This window comes from Pterocles gutturalis, unplaced genomic scaffold, assembly GCF_000699245.1.
Source record: "Pterocles gutturalis isolate BGI_N339 unplaced genomic scaffold, ASM69924v1 scaffold17853, whole genome shotgun sequence".
NCBI classification, from domain to species: domain Eukaryota; kingdom Metazoa; phylum Chordata; class Aves; order Pterocliformes; family Pteroclidae; genus Pterocles; species Pterocles gutturalis.
Window position 1 is genome coordinate 15,052 of NW_010125941.1, and position 24,797 is coordinate 39,848.

The 24,797-nt window shown below is 38.2% G+C and overlaps 1 protein-coding gene across 1 annotated transcript in view; it reads left to right on the top strand.

Annotated features, from left to right (window-relative positions):
• The window catches only part of DPP4 (dipeptidyl-peptidase 4), a 38,590-nt gene extending 14,382 nt beyond the window's left edge, over positions 1 to 24,208 (top strand). Inside the window, exons 11-26 of the mRNA XM_010078790.1 lie at positions 3,090 to 3,225; positions 3,368 to 3,412; positions 6,056 to 6,164; positions 6,272 to 6,332; positions 6,527 to 6,580; positions 7,043 to 7,167; positions 8,128 to 8,175; positions 8,687 to 8,785; positions 10,772 to 10,841; positions 12,464 to 12,658; positions 13,630 to 13,684; positions 15,739 to 15,838; positions 17,445 to 17,509; positions 22,749 to 22,821; positions 23,072 to 23,145; positions 24,018 to 24,208. Of these exons, the coding sequence (XP_010077092.1) occupies positions 3,090 to 3,225; positions 3,368 to 3,412; positions 6,056 to 6,164; positions 6,272 to 6,332; positions 6,527 to 6,580; positions 7,043 to 7,167; positions 8,128 to 8,175; positions 8,687 to 8,785; positions 10,772 to 10,841; positions 12,464 to 12,658; positions 13,630 to 13,684; positions 15,739 to 15,838; positions 17,445 to 17,509; positions 22,749 to 22,821; positions 23,072 to 23,145; positions 24,018 to 24,116 (1,408 nt within the window). The 3' untranslated portion in view covers positions 24,117 to 24,208. The remainder of the gene's footprint in view (positions 1 to 3,089; positions 3,226 to 3,367; positions 3,413 to 6,055; positions 6,165 to 6,271; positions 6,333 to 6,526; positions 6,581 to 7,042; positions 7,168 to 8,127; positions 8,176 to 8,686; positions 8,786 to 10,771; positions 10,842 to 12,463; positions 12,659 to 13,629; positions 13,685 to 15,738; positions 15,839 to 17,444; positions 17,510 to 22,748; positions 22,822 to 23,071; positions 23,146 to 24,017) is intronic.
• The last annotated feature ends 589 nt before the right edge of the window (positions 24,209 to 24,797 follow it).

Here is a 24,797-nt window from a genome sequence, read left to right on the forward strand (position 1 = left end):
ACAAACCAAAACCTTAATGGTAAGTGAAGATTTTATTTCGTTGGAAGCAGACTCCTTGCTAAGGCAAGGTATCATGGTTGTCTTCAGATTTATACTTTAAATGTTTGTTTTCTTTGGAAACATGGTGAAAACCAGCACCTCTCACAGTAAATGGAAAATTGTATTTCTCAAAATGCCACTGGAAATGCACAACATGATATAAATGTATTTTGTAAAGAGCAGCTAAGTTGATTTAAAATGCATGCACACAGAATTTGGTATCCCACATCTTGGGGTTTGTTTTTTCGTTTTAGCAGTATTGTAGAAATTTTTTAGAGGTTTGCACTTACAAACATGATGGGTATGGAAGCACAGGTTACACTGATAAACTTCAGAAAAACAAGAGATCTGTTAGCTACTGCATAAAGCCAGCATTTTGTAGGCAATGGCCAAAATCTATAACTGGAATATCTGTGCTATTCCATTTCAGCCCTTGACACAGTGTAACTGACATCTCTGTGTTAACCCGGATACACAAGTCTCTGTGAATGTGTTGTTCTTTGTCCTTTCTCTACAGTAACACTGCGATAGCTAGGTGTTGCATAGCTGTGGTGTGCTGGTTTTCTTCAGAATTGCAGTGCCTCGGGATTATAATCCCTTTATGTTTTGGTGGGTTCTGGTTAAGATCTCTGCTGTATTAGAGTTATGTTTTACCTGTTGTTAACACCTAATGAAAGCTGAGCAACACTGCTGTGTGACCTGGGAGAATAACCATCATGTACCTTCCAGCCTTGGACCCATCTGGCTAACACAGGCCTGAGTTTTATATGGACTTAATCCATTTTAAAATGAATGTAACACACTATAGATCAGGATAAAAGATAAATCAAGTCCTAAATGATGGGTGCAAGGATTGAAACTTAACTCTCTCCCAGTGGCTGATCCAAAGGATAGTTAAGCCTCAGCATGTGCATCTTGCAAATGCTGAGGTGGCTAGAACAAGTCTTGGGGAATTGCACAAGAGCAAAATTACATGAACAGGAAAAGGCAAGTGATGTGCAATGTTGTGGGTGGGTAGATTTTTTGGGGGTATATTTATACTACTGTATGACAGGAAAAGTTAATTTTTGTGGTAGAAAATTCTATTTTTACTTCCTTGGAGCTCAATTTTGAGTAAAACTGAGTTTGAATTGGTTGCATACCCCACCCCACCCACCTCAGCAGGGATTTCAAGGGGCAATGTCCCTGCAAATAGTTGCCTGTTGCAACTTGTTGTATGTACAGCAGTTGTACCCCCACATTTGAAAAGGGGCACAGCACACTGTGTTTCAGAGGGAAAGTTTTATTATTTGTCAAGGAAAGCTGGCAAAATCTGGCATGGCAGTGCTTTGCCACATAAGATGGTAGATGAAACCTGACCTTTTCTGTATGAATGACCAGCGTGAAATCCACACAGCATTTAAGCATCGCTTTTAGCATCATGGGTACAGGGGGCTCCAGTTGGCTAACAGGAGGATGAAGGCAGTGGATGCTTCTTGTCTGAAATGATCTGTCCTAAAAATAAGTTGTCCTCAGAGTAGAGAGATCCAGACGGTGATTGCAGGAATATCCTTTCTCAGCAGCAAATGAGGAAGGGCAATGCAATACTACTGTACTCTGTACTTGAGTTAATTGCAGCTTACTTAACATTTTATGGGTTGTTGAAAACTGATGGTGCATTTCTAGCGTCTATAATAACCTTAAAATCTTTATTATGATACAATAATAGCATAATAACTATTTTTTTTGTTGTTTTTTTCCTTGTTCTGTCTATCTTGTCTGGTAGATGATTTGTAGTCTCCAGATTGTTAACTTCTCTCACTTTGAAGGAACAAAGGCTGTGGGGCTAAATCCCTTTTACAAAACAAGGGAAACTATTATAGGTAGATGAAGACTAACAGTTTCATTTTTTTTTTCCCAAACAAGCTCCTGCAGAGTGCTTTTATAATATTATTGGTCTAAAATATACTATTTGAAGACAGTGACAGTAGCAATTAAATGACCCACAAACCTTCCAGTCAAATATGAATGCAAAAATAGACCTTTTTTAAACATGATTTCTAAACTGCAGTCTAGAAAAAAAGCTGAAAATGGTCAGTAACCAGTTAGTACACATTTTTGATCCATCCACACTAATCGTAGTGTCGTCTTGTTCTTTTTTCTACACACATACCCCCACCTCCCCGATCATGAAGATATTCACTCTCATCACAAAACTTCCCACACATTTTTGTTAACTGACTTTGGGGAAAAAGGGAACATGATCTTGGAACCAAGTTAAATGTGCAAATTCGAGTTAAAAATGCATACTTGCCTTGGAGGGGAGGTTTGTTTTATTTTAGTTCATAAGGCTTCTAGGAGATCAGAGAGATCTAAAATAAGACAAGTACATCCAACAGATCGTAATGGTAAACAAAACTGCTAAATTTTGTGTGGTGCCTTTTTAATATACAGGAATATTCATGAAAATTATATTTTTTTCAGATACTCCAATTCTTAACATCAGCTAGTTGGTATTCTGAAGATGAAAGTAAAATATTCAAATATCTCCTCTTGGTGTGATCTCTCCCTCCATTATAACTAAAGGAAATAAGTACTAAATTGCACAAAGATACGTATTACTCAGAAAGTGCTTACAAGCAACCAACTTCAGGTAGCTAAGGATAAAATTCTGAAATCTAAGGCCCATACAACTTAGTATTCAGAAGAATTTCCTCTAGATGCGTACAGTACAAGAATTATGAACAGTCTGGAGTAGCTATTATTTTATGCTTTAGAGGATAGTGATCTGGCTGTTAGCATGTAATTGCAGTCTTTCTGGAAGTGGGTATTTACAAACCATCTAATTCTTTATTGTAGGAATTAAAATAACCAAGGCATCTAATAGCAGCAAAAACATTTGACAAAAAAAAAAAAAAGGCTCAATTAGGTTTGCATCATTGTTTATTACTGAAGAGTAGATTGAAATGAAAATAACCAGATGAGTCTCATTCAGTGAATTGCTAAGTGCTGTTGTATAGTATGCTATTACAGAGATGATTTTAAATATCTAACACTACTGCTGTTTTCAGGGATCATTATTTGAGTGTTGTAACATGGGTGACAGATGAAAGGATCTGTCTGCAGTGGCTCAGAAGAATTCAGAATTTTTCAGTCCTCACAGTCTGTGACTTTGAAAGTGCTACTGGAAATTGGTCATGTCCACGGGTAAGAAAAATGAGGTGGGAGAGTCACAATGTTTGATGAAACTAGAAAGGAATAGAGTATCTCAGTATGTTTATCTTTGTAGAAACATAGCCTGATGTAAAATAAACATAATTGTTGTGGGATTATTTTCTTTCTTTCTTAGGAAAAACAACGTACCGAAGAAAGTACAACTGGCTGGATTGGCAGAGTGAGTGTTCAATTCCTAAAACTGCTACATGATAAATAACACTGTTCATTAGGAAGGTTTCCTATGACCCTCTTGCCAGTTGTAGTGCCTCTTGTGTGCGGGTCTGATCCATTAGCATTGTTGCATTTTACATGTGTAGGAAAAAAAGGAGCCGCTGTGCCACCCCGCTGCTGGTTTTAAGCTTTTGTGGGTATGGGGTTCTGAACTCCCTGAGGCTGGGCTGACGGTGCAGCACGGGCTGGAGCTGTAGCTGCATCCTCCATGACCCGTGCATCACGTTCAGCTTGACAAAAAGCAGTGTGTTCCTTCCAGACTCCTTTTTAATTCTGACCACCTGCTTTGATAGCAGTAGGTAGGGGAGTGCAGGAGCCAAGATTCAGATTTCCCTTTGTACTGGGGGAGCTGTCAGCTAAGCTGGTTTGGCGGCTCTCCAGTCTTTCCGCCACCTCCAGAATGATCTAGGGGATAAAATACATTAAGAAGTGTATCCTATAACCTTTGAATTGTGCTGGAGTAAAGGCATAGATGACTAAAATAATTCTTAGCATTTCATGTTGCAACGAACCATTCCGGGTTCTCCTTGGGGGGTTTTATTTATTTATTTTCCCCCCACCCGAAATATCTTTTAAAGAGAACTGGGGACAAGATGCATATAACTGACCAGATTAAAATTTTCATATGCTTCTGCCAAACCAATCATACTATCTGGATGATGCCTTCCAAGCTGCCTCTCAGTCCTTTTGTACATGGTAGAGAGTAGGCACCTAATGAACTACACAGAAGATCTGGGGGAAGTGAAGCAGAGATGCAAAAGTTCAGACTTGGAGGGAGAAATGAGTTTCAGAGTTTTTGATGAGAACACAGAGTACACTTTCCACTCCCGCATTTTCCACACACTGATTATGCTTTAGTCACTAATTCACTTTTGAAGTCAAAAATGAAAGTTTAAAGAAATGCAAAGAGGGAGGCAACAGCAGGGATGAAATCATCCGCAGTATGAAGATGAGAGATCAACCCACCTGCTGTCAAATTTGATATGGAAAGGAAGGCCCTAACGCTGACACATTTTGCTTCTCTGCAGCAAAGGCTTCACAATTAGACAATGTGATGATCAAGCTGCAGACTTTGTAAACAGTTGTGCAAAATGAGAGGGCAAAATGCGAGTCTGTGCCATTAAACTAGGTTGTTGGTTTTTTGTTTCTTTTAAAGAGACAACCCACATCTTAGAAGCTGTTAGAAGAAAAAGATAATCTGACTGTATGATTCTTGGATTTGAGAAGGGAGTAGAAAGTAGGGAGGATTGAAAAGGGGATAGGAAAGGTATATTTATGCCTTTCTTTTCTTCTGATCTAGTTAGGGATGCTAAAACGACACTTGACTGATAAGGGATATTTTTATATATATGAAAGATGTATGTATACACATATATCTGTATATACAATTCATGTAAGTGTATATACAAACATAAATTATGTGTGTGTAAAATATAGACATATAATTCTCTCTTTGTATATATCTATAGTGGGTTTTTTCCCTTTTTTTTTTTTTTTTTTTTTTCAAAAATAGAGATGAAATTATACTTAATCTAAGAACGCTCAGAACAGCCTGTGTTAACTGCATAAGGCTTCCAGGTCATGAGCTAAGTTAGAGCTTGCCAGTTGAGTTGAAGGAAAGTCACACTTTGAAAAAGCAAGACTGCAATAAGGGAGAAGCTAGCAAAATATTTGCCAGGTTATTTTTTGCAAAAATACTGCTAGGGAAGAAGGAGAGGTTTTCTGGAGCACATGGGTTAGAGAGGCTCAAGTTCTGTCATTGCTTACTGAGTGACCAGCAGCAAGTCACTTTGTCTTTCTATTTTCACTTTCCATTTCGAAAATGAATATAACATCTTGGAGGTAATTGTGTTGTGTCAATTGGCTAATTAATGTTTAGATGTTTCGGACATTTATCACATTTTCTTTCCTTTGGCTCAATTTCATTCCTCTGTTTTTGCTTCTACCACGTGGAGCGCATTCAAAAGACAGTCAGTAGGAGGAATCCATTCATTTCCATCCCTCCCAATTGATAAATGGATAGAGCCTTCATGAAAATATCATTCCACTTTGGGTTCTCTGGCATTCTGTAATCACCTACTTGCTAGCAAAATTTCTTCTTGGGAAGCAGCTTGTTTTCTTTGGATAAAGGGGGACATTTTTCACTGTCAAGCTAAAAAAAATTAAGAGTTTGAAGAATTTGTTCACAAATACATGTTTTAAAATGGGAAATCCAAGGAAAACATGTATTTGCAATGTTTACATTGCTATAGGTTACAGCTGCATGTTGGCATGGGACAGAATTAAACAGTAATTAAATTAAAACTAGATGCACATATTGTTTCCTAAGACGGTAGGAACCTAGGAACTAAGAAAATTCTGCTGCTTAAGGAGCAAGGAAATATTTTAAGTGTGTTTACTCTTAGGGTAATGGATACAGATTCTACCTACTAAATCAGTAGGAAAATAAATGTTTTGCAGTACATTCAGTGATACATTGTTTTAAATTTGGGTTTTGATATCTCTAAACAGAAGTTTCAATACGCACACCTTGGTTTTGGAGTGTTGTTGTTTGCTTCAATAGACATCTCTCTTCTCTCTTGTGTTCAAGTTTCAGCCATCTGTCCCTCGGTTTGCACCCGACAATGCTACCTACTACAAAGTCTTCAGCAACACAGTAGGTTACAAGCACATCCATTACATAAATGGCTCACAGGTAAGTAGTGGGGTGCAGGGCAGTCACTCGTGACTTGTGTTTCTCCTGGTGATTGAGGAACTTCATGTTCTACTTTTTTGCCTTGCTTTTTCTCCTCCTTCCAGGCCCCAGTACCAATTACTACAGGAAAGTGGGAAGTAATCAGCATAGAAGCTGTAACCAATAACTTTTTGTAAGTGTTATAATTAAGATAGTGATTCCTGTCACGAGAGCTTGTAACAAGGGTCTAAGCAAGCAGGGAGGGAGAAGAGGGAGAAGGTGTCATTTAACTCATTAAAAATCTGATATAAACATGTAAGATAATCCTTTAAATATTGTAAAATACTGTAAGCATTTTACCAAAACCAGTATGTTTTGCTTTTATAGATACTACATTAGTAATGAAAATCGTGGAATGCCGGGAGGAAGAAATCTTTATAAGTAAGAATTTTTTTTCTGCAGTATGAGTAAAATATTTATTAATGAAAAAAATTTTAAGAAAAAGTATTGCAAAATAAAAATATTAGGATGTTTATAGTTTAATGTGGGATCCTATGCAAGGTATTTAATTAAAACAGTGTAGGAGTAGAAGCTGTAAAAGCAACTAAAATATTTTTCTGTAAATTTAGTTAATAAAGGGAAATTGTGAAAAAAAACCAACTGATCCTCAAGCAACAAACCCCTAAATAAAACCTCTCATGCTTTTTTTTCGCTATGATTACAATTCCTGTATTAATTGAACTCACAAGCTTAAAGTCTGCTTTCTCTACTTTTTAAATCAATAAGGACTGCATTTTATCATATTCCATTCAGTCATCTTACTTAAAAACCATACATTTGTTTAGCATGGTTTAGGAAAAAAAAAAGTCTTTCATCTCTAAGTGAAGCTCGTCTACTTTGCAGAGTGCTCTTGGAAAGCAGTCCAAATTCTACTAAATGTGTTAGCTGTGATCTGAATCAAGAAAGATGCCAGTATTATTCTGTGTCCTTCAGCAAAGACACACAGTATTATCAGCTAGATTGTCACGGTGAGTATATCTAGAATTAATTGACATAGACGTGACTCACTGATTACTTGGGTGGGGAAGTTCGCTTCGTGAAGATCTTGATACGCACTGGGTAACAATGATATGTGTTGATATCGTTGGATAAATGCATTGGCAGTGGAAAAACATATTCCACCCTAGGCTCAAAAGCACCTGACAAAAATTACACGGGTAAAATTTGGTAGTTCTGTCTATCAGTGGACCTGAAAGACATGCAAAACACTCCTGTCCGCTGTGCATTTCCTCAAGAGCTACATGGGGAGCTCTGTCTGTAGAAGGAATTTGAAGGCTCTGGGAGCAAAGCGAGCAACAGGCTGGGTAAAGAGAACAGGCTCTGTGTGTGGGAATAAAATTATGATAGGTAGTGCTGTTCAAAAAAATCCTATGAACATCATTACAAGTTAAGCAGTTGGGCTGTAGTCTGTCTCTGACCTGTGAGTGCCTGTGCTAGATAGTACAAGGGGTAGATTAGTCAGAGGGTGGGAAAAATAAAATCTCTAAAATTTCCCTTAAGCTGAAATGTATATTGTTTCTTAAGATGACAAGACCTTCCTTGACCTATGGGCTAGAAGGACAGACAGCAGAGAGGGAATTGTTCTGTCAGGTTGTAAAAATGGTTGTTTGGAGAAGAGTGCTGTGGTCTCCAAGACAAGGCTTACTGATTTCAAAACCATGGTCCACAACCAACGTGTAGACCTTGCTAAAGAGTGGAAGTTTAATTCTTCGATACCTCACAATCATGTGGTTTGCCCGTGAGACCGTCTGAATATTTTACAGGATCCTGTGGCTTGAATTTGGGCCCTCCTTAACTTAAAATCCAGCTTGTGCAAAATGGAGGGACATGAGTTCTGAGTTTTTGTGATTCACCCACTTCCAGTTACTTTGCGAGAGTTGCATTTTGAGACAGCACACAAACACGAAGCTTTCATGCTCTGTTACCAGGTCCTGGCCTGCCCATATCTACCCTGCACAGAAGCAGTGATGATCAAGGTATGGGATTGTCTTAAAATATAATTTATGTTAAGCCAGAAAATTGCACTATAAATTTATTTTATTTTTGTTCGCATCGCTTAGTATAATAATGAAAATGTCAATTATAAAGGGTAAATTTAATTTCAGATAATTACTCTAGTATAGTTAACCAGAAGAATAAGTTATGTAGCTTGGCATACATTTATTCATAGTTTATTTAATATTATTTAACATTATGCTAGAAAACAGTGACTAATGTACGATTTATTTACTGGATAATTGTTCATTTTTTCTGAAATTGCATTTAGATTAAAAATGTGGAAGCCAGCTTTCTGGTTACTAAATTACTGAAGGAAAACTATTGTAAACATCAAACTTGTGAGGAAAAACAAAAACTGCAGTAAACTTAAGACTGCAGTGTAGGTTGCCATGATCTCAGGTTGAATTTTTAAAGTGGTTCATAATTAAAGAGCAGTGCATTTGAAAATAATGTATTTAATCTTTGACTTCTACTAACTCTGTTATTTAGTCCTCAGATACTTGGAAAATAACACTGAACTGGAAAATTCATTGAAAGATATTCAGATGCCTTCAAAAAAATTTGGCTCCATTCATGTAGGTGGATACAGTAAGTTCAAAAACATGTTTTACCTTTATCTCCCCGTTCCACCGAGTGCTTTAAGGTCTTCTGCTGAAAAGCATGACAAGATGTTTTTTTTAGTTATCTCCAAACATCCTGGTTTTTTTCTGGAATCCAAAAATATTCTTATCTAAAATGTGCTTTTTCCGTAGTGTAATATCTTGATGTTTTTGTGATAAGCGGCATAACTCCTTTTTCCCTTGATAATTACTTGAAAAACAGAAGTTCCTACTACCACATTAAATAAATAAATAAGAGGAATGGGGGCTGGGGCACAAAGCACATAGACATTGTTGAATTTAAATTAAATTATAAATTCAGGTAGGTCCTAATTTACAGGTATAAGTCCCTTTGTGTTAGCAGGTTGGGACAGTGGAGAAGTTCAGTTTTTATCAAAAAATGGACCCAGAATCTAAATGGAAAAGTTTGCAAAATCATTTAGGCTACATCTCAACAAGATCACCTTTGAATTGGTGTAAAAAAAAAATATTCGCATTCTTAAAAGCACATTGATGCTGCAAGACAACATAAACCTCTGAATATAGACTAGAACGAAATGCTAGAAAATGAACTGCTAATGCTTTGATAGTGGTGCTCCTCTGAATTTGCACGTCTGTGTACAGAAGATTTTTGGTGTGCTTCTAGGCTGAGGGACATCAGATAGGCTGGCGGTGGTAGGCCTGGTACCTGTCTAAACTGTTCTTGCTCCAGCCTTTGCTACTAGCTTTTCTCTTCGTGACAAACTTCCTCTTGATAAAATGAATGAATATTCTTAATGGAATTATATTTTAAAACTGTATTGAGTTCTGTCAGTCATTGTTAACTGTTCTTTTTGATGCCTTCCTCCTTCCACTGTTATCTTCTTTAATTAATAACTCTCTATGTTTTCTGTCTTTTATTTCTGTCATATTTTTACTAGGGCTAAAGATGAAATCTTCCAGGCAAGATGGAGGTTTAAAGATGTTCTTTGTCCTGTCAGTTGTATGTGCATCTTTTTATTCCTCTTTGTTCTTACTACTTCATCTCTTCTGGGTAAATGCTTTTGGGTAAGGGGAATCTATTTTTAACGTCACAAGTAGGAGAAATAAATCCATTTATGTACTCCTACTTCAAGTTCCAAGTCTGCTCACAAAGCCATGTATGTTATCAAAAAAGAAATCTGCTCTCGTGACTACAGAGTACACAGATGATGCAAAAAAATTAAAATTGGTATTTTCATGTGTTCAATTTAGATTGTTAATTTTTTCAGTGTTTTAATGTCTTGCATATTCATACCTGGATAAATTTCTGTAAGACTTGCACTCTGGCTATTACTGCAGTGCAGTCCATCTGCATTGCTTCATGCTTCCTTTGCAGCATCATTTATTTTAATATTCATGAGCGAACAATTGAGCCGGTTGGTTTGCAAAACGTGCGTGGTGTGGATTTAAAATGTTCAGCTAACTCTCAGCCGGCTTGGGTGGAAAGAGTAACATGGATGGAACCAGAATCAATGTTGCTTGAGAAGTAATAGATATTTGGATATGTTTCTGGGATGCTTTGCAAACTGGCATGCAAAGGCTATCCAGCAGGTTCAAAATATTTGAAATTTCTTTATAGTGCCGGGAGACAAATTTGAGTAGAGAAACATTTTTGAGATAGTGTCAGATTTACCACTGTACAGACTTAACGACATTTTACGTGTAAACTTACAATGTAGAATAGTGTTACGAGACAGCGTGTTGAGTCCCCAAATTTTACTGTTATTACTGTAGGCACTCCAGTTCCAGACTCTGATAACTTAGCTGTAAAGCATTTAAAAAAAAAAGTTATTAGATTAGCTAGGAACTTTTACATGTATATATTAGGACGGTTCAGATGAAACTACTTTTTTGGTTTTAGGGGGTGACTCAAAGGTGCTCTTGTATGAATTGCAATGCATGTCAAATTATTTCACTGGAGAACTGACCTAAGTCAAACTCTTTTCGCTTGTAGACCTGTGGTATCAGATGATACTGCCTCCCCATTTCGATTCAAAAAAGAAATACCCTCTGCTCCTTGATGTGTAAGTCTTCAAGTTACATGGCAATGTTGTGTTAATAATCACTTTCATCTACTTCAAATGCTGCTGATAAGATCAGGAAACACAAAACGGGCATGTTTTCTAATTACTTCATGAAGTAGTTTTAAGAGGGAATGAAAAATTGAAGTGTATCCCAGTTTGCGACAGATTCCTGTACCCTAAGATGATGTGATGCTTAACAAGCACATATTTTGCTGGTGATATGTTCTATATCTGACTGAAAAGCCAGGATGTTAGCTTACCTCCTGCTCTGCTCTTAGAGTTCATTAGGAATAATATGCCATGAAATTACATTCCAGAATGAAACCTTGAATAAGCCTTGTATCCTAAAGCTGAAGCAGTGTGACATTACATTTTCTCAGTGATATTTGACTGTTAACTGGTGTTGGCAAAATGCATCCTGTGGTCAGGATTGCATTTGCCGTTTTTTTCATAAATTCAAGACCATGAGCACGTGCTGTTTGGTCCATTCTTCCTCAAGCACTTCTGTTCATGCTGGTATGTTTTCTTCTGACTGGAAAATACTGAAATTTAGCTGCATACTAGAGTAGAAATATTAACCTTTTCCTCCTTATGAAGAGCTAACTCCACAAGGAAACTGGCTGTTAATTGTTAGATATTCTTTATATAATCTAATTTGGGAGCATTGTAATAGTTTTTGATATGCCTATTGAATGTTTTAATGAGCCATCAGTGCTCTTTGTTCCTTAAGACTTCTTTTGGTTTTGATTCTATTTTTATTGACTTACTTGGGCTTTTGTCAGGATCACCTCTGCTTCACGATGATCTTGACATCACAGATTCTTACGGAAGTGTCAGGATCCACAGTGTATAAAAACAAAGCTTGTTGTAGAAAATTCCTAGTAGCTTTTTATTTGCTGTTAAAACTGAGAAAAATGGGTTATAGAGCCGTAAGAGCCACTCTTCCATTTCTTACTGCATTCAACAGTGGGTAGAGAAGTACACGGAAAACAGAACCTTACCATCCAGGCACTCAGAGTGTGATTTCATAGTGCTCAAGTGCTTCCGAGTATTTTAAAATAAAAAGTTGTAATTACAGTTTTGCTTCCTTTTTCTCAGCCTGCATAAGAAATAGTTCAGACTGTAGGGAACACTGATGAGACACTAAAAATGAAGAAAGAGATCTTTTTCATTTTCCCAAAATGAAGGTTATTTGTTGATTTCAGTCTTTAACCAAATAAATCATGGGTAAATGGAACAGAAATAGTCAGAGTGCATCACTTTGAAACTCGGATGACTAGATATGACAACACAAAAAAAAAGAACTCGGTTTGGATTTCTGATAGCTGCTTAAGTGAAAATAGTGAAGGTTTCTTATTAGAGCAGAAAGTAATAAAACAAATAAAATCCACTCTGCTTTCTTGATTAACAGCTGCCATTTTAAAAAAGCATATTGCTTTTAGTGTCCAGGCAGAGCAGCAGTTTGGAGTCAGTCAGTGATGCTTTTCTTGTCTGATCAATTTTATTTAAAAGTTTATCCTTCTTTGGTGGCTGAAAATTGTCAGCAATAATTGTACTTCAAATGCTTGACGCGAGAATACCTGGAGAGTAAATGCCTGAATTCTGTGGCACTTTTCACCCAGATATGCGGGACCCTGTAGTCAGAAAGTTGACTATATCTTCCGGATCAACTGGGCTACTTACCTTGCAAGCACCGAGAAGATCATCGTGGCCAGCTTTGATGGCAGAGGCAGTGGATACCAAGGGGATGAAATTATGCATGCAATAAACCGAAGACTGGGAACATATGAAGTGGAAGATCAGATAGCAGCAGCCAGGTGAGCTTCAGTGAAATGGTCAACAACGGTTCCTTCTTTTCTGTGTTTATTGTGTAGGGGAAGAAAAGGTGAAAGTTTTGAATGGTTATGTTGAAATTGCTGGCAAAAACATAACTAACTTGTTCATTACTTTTGTACGCTGAAGTATGTCATTTATGGGTAAATCATCATTTTATGCTTAAAAAGAGAGAAGAGTTAACACTGTAACACAAATCTACCATATCTCTGGTTTTCTAGAGATGATAGCTGCCACAATAGTAGAAGAACATGCTACCAAGGAGCTTGGAGCTGGAAGTTCTACTCCAAGCTTTTTTACTCCAAGTTTGTTTTCACAACTCTAAGTCTGTTATGACTTATTTGGATTAACTGCTCGGCCTTTACATCATAGTTCATGTTCCACATTTGGTTTATGCTTGTAGAACCTCACTAAACCAAAAAATGTCAGTATCAATCTCTCTGAATGACAAAAAAGTGATCTTGGGGGTTTTGCTTTTGGGGATTTTCAAATGTTAAGGAGTTTATAAACAAATAGGATTTCAGAATCTTTATTTTTTAAGCCCAGACAGGATTTACAGGTGTCAGCCTGTTCCTTACTGCTGCAATTTGATAGTTGCTTCTCTTTTTTTAAAAAAAAAAAAAAAAAAAAAAAAAAAAAAGTGAGACAAAAAAAGAAGAAGGTGAGGCAGGTGATGAAATGTAACCTAATACAATACAAATGTCAGTGAATGTGGTTTGAGGGCTTTTACAGAGTTTCCAGGTTTTGTTTTTTCACACGCACAGATGTTTTTCTTAATTCCTTAAAGACACACATGCCTGAAGTATTGTATGTTTTCATATGCCGGCACTATGATGAAGTGGGAAATGCTTATTTGTGCAAGAGAAAGAGGCAGACATGATGGAAAACGGGCACGTCTGTATACTGGCAGATATCTGCAATCCATTAAGCATTTAATTATTCTGTTTGCTTTTAGAAAATTTTCTGAAATGAGCTTTGTTGATAAGGACAGAATAGCTATTTGGGGTTGGGTAAGTACTCAAATCAGTCTGTCTGGGTTATTTAATTGTAAAAACCATTTGTTCTGCTGCCGTTTGTGTGAGGTGCTGGAGTACTTAGTATGAGGCACCTCTGGGGTCATGGCACCATCCAATAACTGACTTAATGAAGTAGATCTTGCAAGTGCCTGTATACATTGTCCCTTTGCAAGCATTCTTGAGATTAGACTCATTCATGAGATAAGAAATGAGGACTACTAGAGGGATTAAAAACAGTCTAAAGGGATACTGACAAGTTCCTGTGTACAAGATGAACCAATATTTTAAAAAGAAGTCCAAGCATATATTCACTAGTTGGATGAGTCTTATTCTTAAAAAAAGATGTACAATTACATTGGAACCAGCTGCGTGGCATGGTTGTTGTGTTTTTACTAGCAGCCTGAAAATATCTAAATCTGCTATATTGTCGTGCTTGGCTGTATTTTATTTAGCAGTATTTCCAACCAGAGGCCAGATTTCTCTGACTTTGATGTGTCTTTAAAACCTGTCGCAGTAGAGGGAGTGTTTTATAGCATATATATGTGCCCTCAGCTGCAAGGCTAAGTGCATATGTACTGTTAGTGATACCTATTTGATTCAAATTCTGAACATTTCTCTGTCCCAGGCTACTGTTTGGCTGCTTTTTCTGGTGTCACGGCGAGTATTCTCGCATGCTCTGTTTAAGCATATTGTGTTTAAGTATTAGGCAGGATTGCATGCAGGATCTTGAATTAAAATGCTAGCTGAAATTTGGTCACTGCTGGAGATAGACACTAGTGAATAAAATGCTTAATGGCAAAATGGTTATGATGGTGCCTTTAGTAGCTTTTCCTGTGGGGACAAACATTTCTGTGTTGTAGTATTAACGTTAGTGGGATGGAAAGTCTTTCTGCAGAAAGCGAGGACTTAGTGCATTCCCATCTTACTCCCTATGAGCCTTGGGATGAATAGATGAAGAGCAGTCGTCTTTGGAGCTGGGTTGGGGTTATGTGTCCCAGACACTGAAACTGGGCAAGCAGATTTTCTTTACTTCTTGAGTTTTCAGATTGTCAGTGTCTCATTGTCAGCCTGTCAATATGTACATTAATTCTGGTTGCCCTAAGTTTGGCCATAACATCTTTACTGTGGCCAGGTTGTCCAGGTTAGGCAACGTATTTATATCTGGATTTAATTACTAAGTACCTGAATTACTTTGCTGATCTATTTGAGAGGACCCAGGCATTGAAGTTGGAGCAAACATTTAAGGTCTTTGAACACAGATAGAGTTCCATTTGCCTATAATCTGGTTCCAAGACAGCAGTGAGATCCAAAAATTGCTCTTCTTTTTGAATGTGTGTGGGCACATGTTCCTAACTAAACCCTTCAAACTATAGTGAGGGCAGTCATTTGGGCGGTTGGTGGCATTGTTTAGGTATCTTGCTGCCTGGATGCTCAAGTGTGTCGGATATTTACTCATCTGTGTATCAGGCTAGACTGCGAGTGAATTTTCCGTGCATAGCAAGGAGCGTGTTGCTGCACAGTTCCTCCCACAGACTCAGCAGAAGATCCTTTGCTCCCCAGTCACAGTCTTGCTCTTGACGCTTTGGAAGAGAGTTAGCAAGTGAGCTGCCGTAGGCCTGTTCCGAGGGAGTTGTAAATTTTCAGGTGCCCTGGTGCAACTACTCATCAGGCGCGCTGGGGGCCTGAGCTCTGCTTCCACCCACTCCCCCAGCACGGAGGGGGACACAGCAGTTCAGCAGTGTCTTGTTTCCTGTCTTTCACTGCTGCCTACGATGCTACCAGACACTGTCATCCTTAGCCAAGTCACAGTTCAGCAGCATTTGCACCCCTTTTCCCCAGTAAGTCCTCATTCATCAGCGCCACAGCTGCCATGCGCTGTTTGATGCCTGTTTCCCCCACCGAGCAGGCTGGGTGGGATCTGACCCAAATTCAGAATGGAGTTCATTAATACGAAAAAAGCTGAGACAATAAATGTCTGATGAACCGTTTTGCAGATGAGCCCCATCCTTTTCTTCCTGACTAAAATAACAGCAATGTTTTCTTCTCAGTCTTATGGGGGATATGTGACCTCCATGGTGCTTGGCTCGGGAAGCGGCGTCTTCAAGTGTGGAATAGCGGTTGCCCCCGTGTCACGTTGGCAATATTATGGTATGTGATGGCTTCCTCGTTACAAGGATTCCCATATGTCTTGCAGTGCACATGCTGCAAAGTGTTGATTCATAGTGCAGAACTTTGATTATCGACTAGATGCCACGTAAATGCCACTTGGTCTGTTTTTATGAACTCATGGGTATTGCATTTCAGAATTAAACCAATCCCCTAAATCTTATTTCCCATTTTAAAAAGTCAGATCTACAGTTCCAAGGAATCTCTTTAACCTTTTATGAAGCCAAAATTATTGTAATATTTGTAGTATTACTGTAATGGGTCTGCGTTTGCTTTCCAAAGCTGCCACGTGTTCCGAGACTGGTATTGTGTGTTAGAAATCCATCACTATTAGGCTTTGCTTCTTTACGGTGCTTACAAGAGCAAACTGTGAGGCTTAACATCAAACTTGCATTATAATTTACTCTCTCAAAGTGACAGAATAGGATTTCAATTGCCTTTGGGTGTTTTTTTTTTTCTTGTTAGAGTGTAAAATTTGGATTTTATAAACCTAATTAATCTTAAGAATAGCTTGATGTGAGGGAAACTTGAACACATAGACAAGTCTGTATGTGCTTCAAGCTTAAAGTGTGTAAGGTTGTTGTTGCATGAGATTATAAATACAGCTATAGGGGCCCTACTCCCAGATTAAAAAATTTATGTGTAGTTAAAGATATATGTGCTGATATGACCACATTTTCCTGTTTTTATGATTTGGATTTGACCAAAAACATTAAAATGAAAGCTTTTCCTGGCAAACCTTTGCTAAACAAGCCATAATTTATAATTCTGCTTCTAGCACAGAGGCTGTATAATAGCATATTATGTGCTCGGGCTGATTCAACAGATCAAATCATACTGCCAGGTATTAGAAGCAGTCTGTTGAGGACGTAGGGATGTTTTCGTAATGTTTTGGACATGAATATTACAAGTATGTCAGGAAATATTTTTTTAATGAAGATCAGGAGCTCTAAAATTCCACTTTTAGATGATTAGATAAGGGAAGCGGTTATGGGGGCATGCATATTCAAACATTAAAAAGAAACAGAGTGATAATGCTGATGAGAAGTCAAATGGACATCAGAATATGGCAACAGAGCATTGATTTGTAAGGCTTAAAATAAAGCAGCAAATCTGCAAAAAATTTACTATGATATCCTGGTGAAAAATCTGTGGAAAATAAGAGATAGATACTTCATTTTGACTATAGCTAACATAGACCCAAGCTGAGTCCTAATCTACTGCTACATTTTCATTTTATAGATTTTTAATAGTAAACATTTAGATAAAATATATAATTTTTTTTTTCAAGTGTTAGTTATTTACTGCGAGATTTTCAGTAATTTTCTTGGGATTACTGAAAGAATAACAATAAGGTAACACTGACACAAAGTACTTTATTAATATTCAGCATTCAGGTGTCCATGGCAACAAGATTAAATATTCTGAATAATGATGGTTACCTACACGCCTCATTGTGGAAAACCTGTTTTTATCTTTCTTTTTTTTTAATTTCCAGTATGCATTCTTATTGTTTGTTATCAGTGGGTAAAATATCTGGTAGACAGACAGACTGAAAATTAAGTGGTTTTGGTTTTTTTCATTACAGATTCCATATACACAGAACGATACATGGGCCTTCCTATAGCAAGTGATAATCTGAACAACTACAATGTAAGAAAGAAATCACTTTATTTCTTTTTTTTTTGGAAATGTATTGTTTCTTTTCTAAACCACTCTTGTTTTCTTTATACAGTCTAGTTCCTTCCCAATGGGAAGAAATAAGTTTGTTTCTTCTTTGCAGCTATGACTGTTCATTGTGCTTTCAGAGGCTGTAGCCTCATGCATTTGGATCTGCATGAGGCAGTTACTCCTTGCTGTATGGTGAGGGTTTGCTGTTGTTTGTTTGGTGTGTTGGGTTTTTTTGGTTTTTTTACATTCAGTTCCATTTGGCTACTTTGCAGGCTGTAAAACAAGCTGAAAAACTGTTTTATTTTAATCACCAAGAAACAAATTTGTTTTAAAATTTAGTATGCTCGTGGGCAAACTATTCTTTATCTTAAACAACATTTCCACCAAAACAAATGTAATCCAGTTCTTTCTGAAATGTAATTTTTAAAAAAATGGGTGCTGTGTGAACTTCCTTGCTTTAGGAATCTGCAAGCTTTTTTCAGGGAAAGCAAAATCTCGTAAATATTAGGAAACTTTGGCAGGTAGGCAATTCTGTCTGAACTGTGATCATATCAAACAAATTGCAGACCAACTGAGGGCCAGCAGCGTCAGGGCTGGAATTTTGGCCCCATTTCCACAAACACAGGGTGACCAAGGTTTGGTCTAAAATGACTCATGTTTGCCCAGGAGTGAGGGAATTTCCAGGTGTTCTAATGGGAGCAAAATACCTGTAGATCCTTTGTTCTTGTTATGGGATGATGAATTGTTTGACTTGCTCAACAATTGCTCAACAGCGTGCCAGCTGTTTTTTGTTGCCTCAAGGGCTTTTGAAGTCACAGGTAGCTGGGTATAGGGCAAAGCAGCCCAAGCAGTCTACAACGTTTTGTTAAATTTCAGATCAAGGGGGGAGCACAGTGGCTATTGGAGAACTGTGGGGGATCTGAGGGGTACTTTGTGCCCTGGTTACTGGGATATTTTGCAGAGGTGTTCAGCCATGGCGATGGTGGAACCAAACATGGATGTTGGAGGAAAAGAGATGGGGCATTCTCTGTGTTTGGATTGGTAAACAGACTAGAAGACAGTTCAGCACTGATTGTGTCTTAATGCATTAAAAAAAAGAAGTGTCATGGGTGGAAAAAGGGTGGGGGTTGTTGCAGTGATTTAAAAGTACGGTAAAACACGTAAATACATACATATATGGACTAAAATGTCTGTTTTGACATATTACTACATAATCTAGTTTTGTCGACTGCTTTATCAGATGTTCTGGTCAAAATTGAGGACAATGGTAATGACTGCTAGAAGACCTGGTTCTGCATCTGCCTCTTCTAACCAGCGAGCTGCTCGGGCCCAGGGGGACTGACCAGCAGCCGGCAGCCGCCTGCCTGCCTTTTTCCAAATGTGTTTCTTTAAGGCAGTGGCAACAGTAGGAGGTCTGTGAGGTAGCAGTGTAAATAGAAGTTTCTGTCGTCGTGCGGAACGAACATTAACGCTCTGGGTGCACAAAGTCATTCACCAGCTTCACGGCACAGATGGCAACAGAGGACTGTTTAATCCTTTCAAGCCAGGAGTCGGATTTTCTTGGCATAGCATCCATTGCTGGCAATGGCCACGTTAAAACTGCCAGTACCAAAGAGCTAAAGGTTTCAAATGTGTTACTCGGAGGACTAATTGGGGAGAATGGTGGCTAGATGGAGGAGGGGTAATTGCACAGATCAGACTGTCACACTTCACTGCTGCTTCTAGAGATAGGAAAATGCAATTTAAGTCCTCATTCATTGTTAAAAGCCCCAAACAATGTATTACATGGAATTTACTTTTCCACACAAACCTGGAAGGGTGAGGTAGCTGAAGAAATGAGTTTGTTGCTTTTCATGTACCATCAGTGGAAGGGTTGTGGGATTTTGTTGTTGCTGGAGACCCTTACTGACTTCAGTCCAGCATGTTCCTGGCTTCCAGCCCATTTCTTTAATGTCCCAGTCCCAACAGCCAGCCTCCTGGCCCCTTGTTGCTGATGAGAACTGTTTTCTGAACTGAATGTTTTTTAGCAAGTAAATGCAAAACATGTACTGAAAACTCTCCTAGCTGAAGCTGCTACAGCATTTTTGAACTGTTAACTTCATACTGTCAGGTTTGCGTGCTGCATCATGTGTTTTCTATCCTACTGCATCCACTATAGTGCTGGCTTGAAAAATGAAAGGTTGCGTAAACTCCATACTGTGTGCCCCAATTTAAAAGAATAAGACTGTACACACCTGCTTAGAGAAGAGGCAGGCTGCTAGGCACCTTCCTGATGCACAGAGTATTATGAATAACTTTGAATATATAGTCTCAAGAAACTAGTTGTGGTAAGAGGGCTGCACCCTACCTTTGTATTACTGTGACATGAGGTTTCACGTTTATTGAAGGAAAAGAATCCGAGATGTTAAATACTCGTTGTCAAGAGTCACATCTGAGGGATGACTCACACTTGTCCAAGTAGGCTAATTAGGTGTGATCAGTGCCTTAAGAGGTAGTTGTGAACTATTGAAAATTACAGCTTTGTAAAGGAAAGGAGCAAGCATGGGTGGAGCTTCCAGTATAATCGAAAAAAGGCAGAGAAGCTGTGTGCCTGGGGAGGAATGGCCCTGATGTAAAAGACTTGAGACTAAATCAGGGCAAAGCTCTAGAGGTCAGATGCAGTAGCCATGCAAAGCATACCAAAGAGACTGTTCAACTTGTGAGAAGATTATTTTGCAGTTCACTCTGAATTTGATATGCTTTTGGCAAGTGTTTGAAACAGTCATAGATTTGGCAATCTTTTTTCTAGCAGATTTGAAATGTTCAGTCCTTAAGAACTGCTGCATCATTAGGTTATGCAAAACAGGGTACAATTTTGTAAATATGCCATCTTGTACTGATTTGACATTTGTTCTATTATCTGAGAATATGCTAAAGGGAGAGAGACCTTCAGTTTCAGCCAAACCGTAACTTGTTTGTGGAGCGCTGATAAAATGTTGACTGCTGTGTGATCTTTAGAAAAGCCAGTTACACACAGCAGGGCCCAAATCTCAGTACTTGTACATGTTACGGTTTCAGAACCTTTGTCCCAGCAGTATAACTATGAAATGGAAGGGGTAAATTGTGTATTTGCTGTCCACTTGAGGTTTGTTCAGCTGATGTAGCTGTTGCTTTGTGCTGTAACTGTGCCTACCTTACAATTGCTCCCTATCTTGCAACCTTCCTCTTTGGGAGAAGTGCTGTGTCCTTCCAGCATGTTTCATGGAAGGTACTCTTCATGTTGAGTACAAGTACAGCAAATGACATCACTTGGAAGTGAGAAAAAAAAAAAACAGAGAAAGTATCTCTTATGTATTCCTTCTTTCTGAAGTATTTTACAAATAGCTTTATTTTGTTTCATGCTTCCAGGGGAAAAATACTGACATCTTTTTTCTAAAACTGCTTTTGGAAAGTCAAGTTTGCAGAAGTGTAGCTGAGAGCTTCCACTCTCAGCTTTGCTGTCCCTAAACCAGCACTGGTTTGCGGGAAGAAAGCTTATAAAGGCGATTTATCAAGTTTCCTGTTCTACATGTGGAAAATTATTCACTCAAAGGCCACTGCTTGGTTCTTTCTTTTTTTTTTTTTTTTCCCTGTTCCTTTTTTTTTTTTAATATCACTGGCCATTACTTTCTGAATCATTGTTTTGGTCGGCTGCTGTACCAGTGCTCCTCACTGAATCAAAGTCCTCTCTGCAGATTTTGGCACTCGTAACTGTCTGTTCTTGCTCTGATACCAGCCTGTTTCAGTGGATTCACGCTTCCAGTGTGCATGCATTTCCATGTATTAGATGGGATTTCTGGTGCTCTTTCTGCCTTGACTATCAGAAGAAGGCAACTACAGTGTTATGGACTGGAGGGTGTTCTTTTCTCTCTGATGAACTTGTTTTTCAAATTTGGTTGAATAACTACAAAGAACTTATTTCAGTTCTGAGAGAGTTGTGGTATGCTGTTCTGCCATGACAAAAGGACTTAAATATTTATGCTTGCTTTAAAGATGCATGAGTGTACAAGAGACATAAGGAAATTAGAACACTTCTGCATCTTGGTAATATAATGTGTTTGACTTTTTGGGTACTAAATGCAAATCCCTATGCAAAGATACAGCTTTAGGGGGGGGGAGGAAAAAAACAACAAAACAAAACACCACATTATTTTATTCCTAATTTTTACTGTTTTTTTTTCTTGCCATAGTAGCTTTTAAATTGCTGTAACACAGAACTTCCACAGGGATTTAGTAATTTTCAGCAGAGAACCACTATAATGTTGCTAATAGAAGGAAATTTAATTCAATGTATTTTTGTCCCATTATGCTGGTTGTCTTGTTAAGCCTAAAATGTCTTGTCTTGTCGCTTTTCTTCTTCTCACTCTCATGGTAGAACACTATCCTATTCCCTTTCCTTGCCCACATTAAAGATCTTACCTGCAATCCTTACATTCCTCATTCTTCAGTACCTAGTCACAGTAGCCAGTCAGGTGGTTAGTATGTTCTAGGGAATATGTTGTTACTGTGGTTTAAGTTTCTTGATTAATCTTAGTCACTGAATACTTTCTTCCATCACCACATTGTGTCTCAATTCCCAAAAGGTACCTTGACTTCTATTTATAGATGTGGTCTAGTGGTTTTTTTTTTTCTCTCTCAGGCATTTCTGTATCGTACTGGGGGGAGAGCATTGTTTTAAACTTTTTGTCAGACATTTTTACTTGACACTGATGAAGTACTAGCTCTGTTGCCTTACCTACAGGTAAGCTGTAGTGTACATTTTGATGGGGAAGATAACGCATGTAGTCTCTGTAATATCTACTCCTTACTATCATAGGGTGCACTGTTGCCATGGCAACATTTTTTTTACTTGTCTGCTGTAGCACAGGAAACCTATGGCAAGTGGTGTGCTGCAGGCTAACAACATGTTAGCAGTGCATTAAATGTGTATCTCACACAAGTCTTCCCCTCTGGAATCGCCTGTTACTTTGCAGACATAACCCTTGGTAATAATTGCAGACCGGTGCGGAAGGGTTTGAATGCCAGGATGGTGGTGTTGGACATGTGAACATGCTCCTGGGAGTGCAGGGGGGAGCAGGGGTGGTTGTTTTTATCTGAAGGACCCCAGACTGTGTCAACAGGAATCAAAGTCAGTTGGTAGCAAATCATCTTCTAGCAAATAGCAATTTTTTCTTTTTTTTTTCCCCCTTTTCTTTAATTTCAGAGTTCAACAGTAATGGCCAGAGCTGAAAAATTCAAGGAAGTTGAATATCTTCTTATTCATGGAACAGCAGATGGTGAGTTGCAGTTAATTAGACATTTTAATATTACAGACAGGTTCGCAATTCTACTACTGACAAAACAAAAGCATGAAGGGACAAGGCTGTTACATTTACATCAATAAAATAATACTGCTTTCTGCACTTAATTTGTGTTTCAGTCAGCAGTGCTGGGGAGTCTTCCGTGTTCGTTGTTTTGCTTTTCCCCCTGAATAGTGCAGAAGCAATTTTTTGTTTACCTTTATCCTCTTTTTCTTTCACTTTTTAGATAATGTTCACTTTCAGCAAGCAGCGCAGATTTCCAAAGCTCTTGTTGAAGCTGAAGTGGATTTTCAGGCAATGGTATGCTTCTGTTTTGTTTATCATCATACAAATGGGCTTGTATTATGAGAATCATGGCAAAAGCTCCTTGTTGTTAGGTATAAATCAATTGCCATCTTAAATGAAAGTTCAGGTACTTGCCTTTTGTGTTCAGTAACTTAAATTTTAACATAATGCACCCACGTATCTTCTGTACAAGTGTAAAGCAACTCTTTCTCTTATTTGACCCTGTTTACCTAATCTTTCATTTTGTTCATTTTTTTGTGTTCTCAGACAAACAGCCAAGCCAATCCCAATCTTTGCACATAGCCAAAGCCCAGTGAATAGTAACTTATAGATAGCTGCAGTTAACCTTTCCTTATATCCTAAGTCCAGCATAACCTGTCCATCACTTTTGGTGTCTCTCCATTGAACTTGTAAGACAAGTAGTTGTTTTCCCCTTCTTACGCTGTACATGGAAACTCTCAGACTAAGGTGCAAGCTCTTCCTTTCCTACTTTAACACTGCTCCCCAGGGGCTGGGACAAAAAAGATAAAGTATAAAAGGAAGCCAAGTGCACCAGTGCATGGTTGTCCTTCAGCCAAACTTGCAGGGCTTACAGGCTGCAGAGATCAGGCTCCACTCTCAACTGAGGAGCTGCATCTACCCTGCAGGTGGACAAGCCACATATTCATTTTGGACTTTTACCATGAGTAGATGGTGTATCCCACACACAAAGCAGGGACTACAGTATCATAGCAGCTTCCTACCACCATCATGTCTTTGCCTCCATGCTGAATTAGCCTCATGCTGGGATAATTTTAAATGTCTGCACATGTTTTTATGTCTTATCATGTTTGATTTGTATTATTTGGATGTAGCTATAACATTCTCTGTATTTTTCTTTCCCACAGTGGTATACTGACAAAGACCACGGCATCACCGGTCAAGCACATAAGCATATTTATACCCATATGAGCCATTTCATAATGCAGTGTTTCTCACTGCCCTAGCACCAGCATTGTGGGTGTTAGCGATGGTACTTCTCCAGAAAACTCTCTAGATAATGTTCTCTAAGCCAGTATAAGCTTTTATGAATCAAGATGAGATAAGGGTCCGATCTTGGGATACCTGTGTACACAATGAAATGCTAATCTTTATAATTATTTCTGTTGCCAAGCAACTATTGCATTTTTATTGATCGTGTTCAATCAGGTCTTAACATCACCAGAATGTAGGTAAGTTGCAGACTTCTAGAAAGCATGGTACTTGCTTGAATCAGTCTAAAGGAAACAGTCCAGTTTCTATATTAGGGTAATGAATGACGAAAATGTCACAGAGGAACCAGCATGGAGATCTGTTGAGGAATAAAAATAATAGTGTTTCCAATGAAAAATAAAATGAACCTTATGATCATTCCTGTGAAAATACTGATAAAACTTTAAACAGATTTTCCAGAAATCTCCTAAGGCTTGATCAGTTACTATTTTAGAAACAGCATCAGGAATAATGCAATGTTAATATTTTCTATGCAGAGTGAAACACTTTGTTGAATGCAGTTCCTTGAGTTAGTATTTTCTCTGCAATCTCTTGGATTACAATTATAGAAGTCTTGCAAGGAAACCACATAACCATCTTTCCCCAAAGATTTTGAATTATACTTATTCAAACCAGTAACACTTAATTTCTTTGTT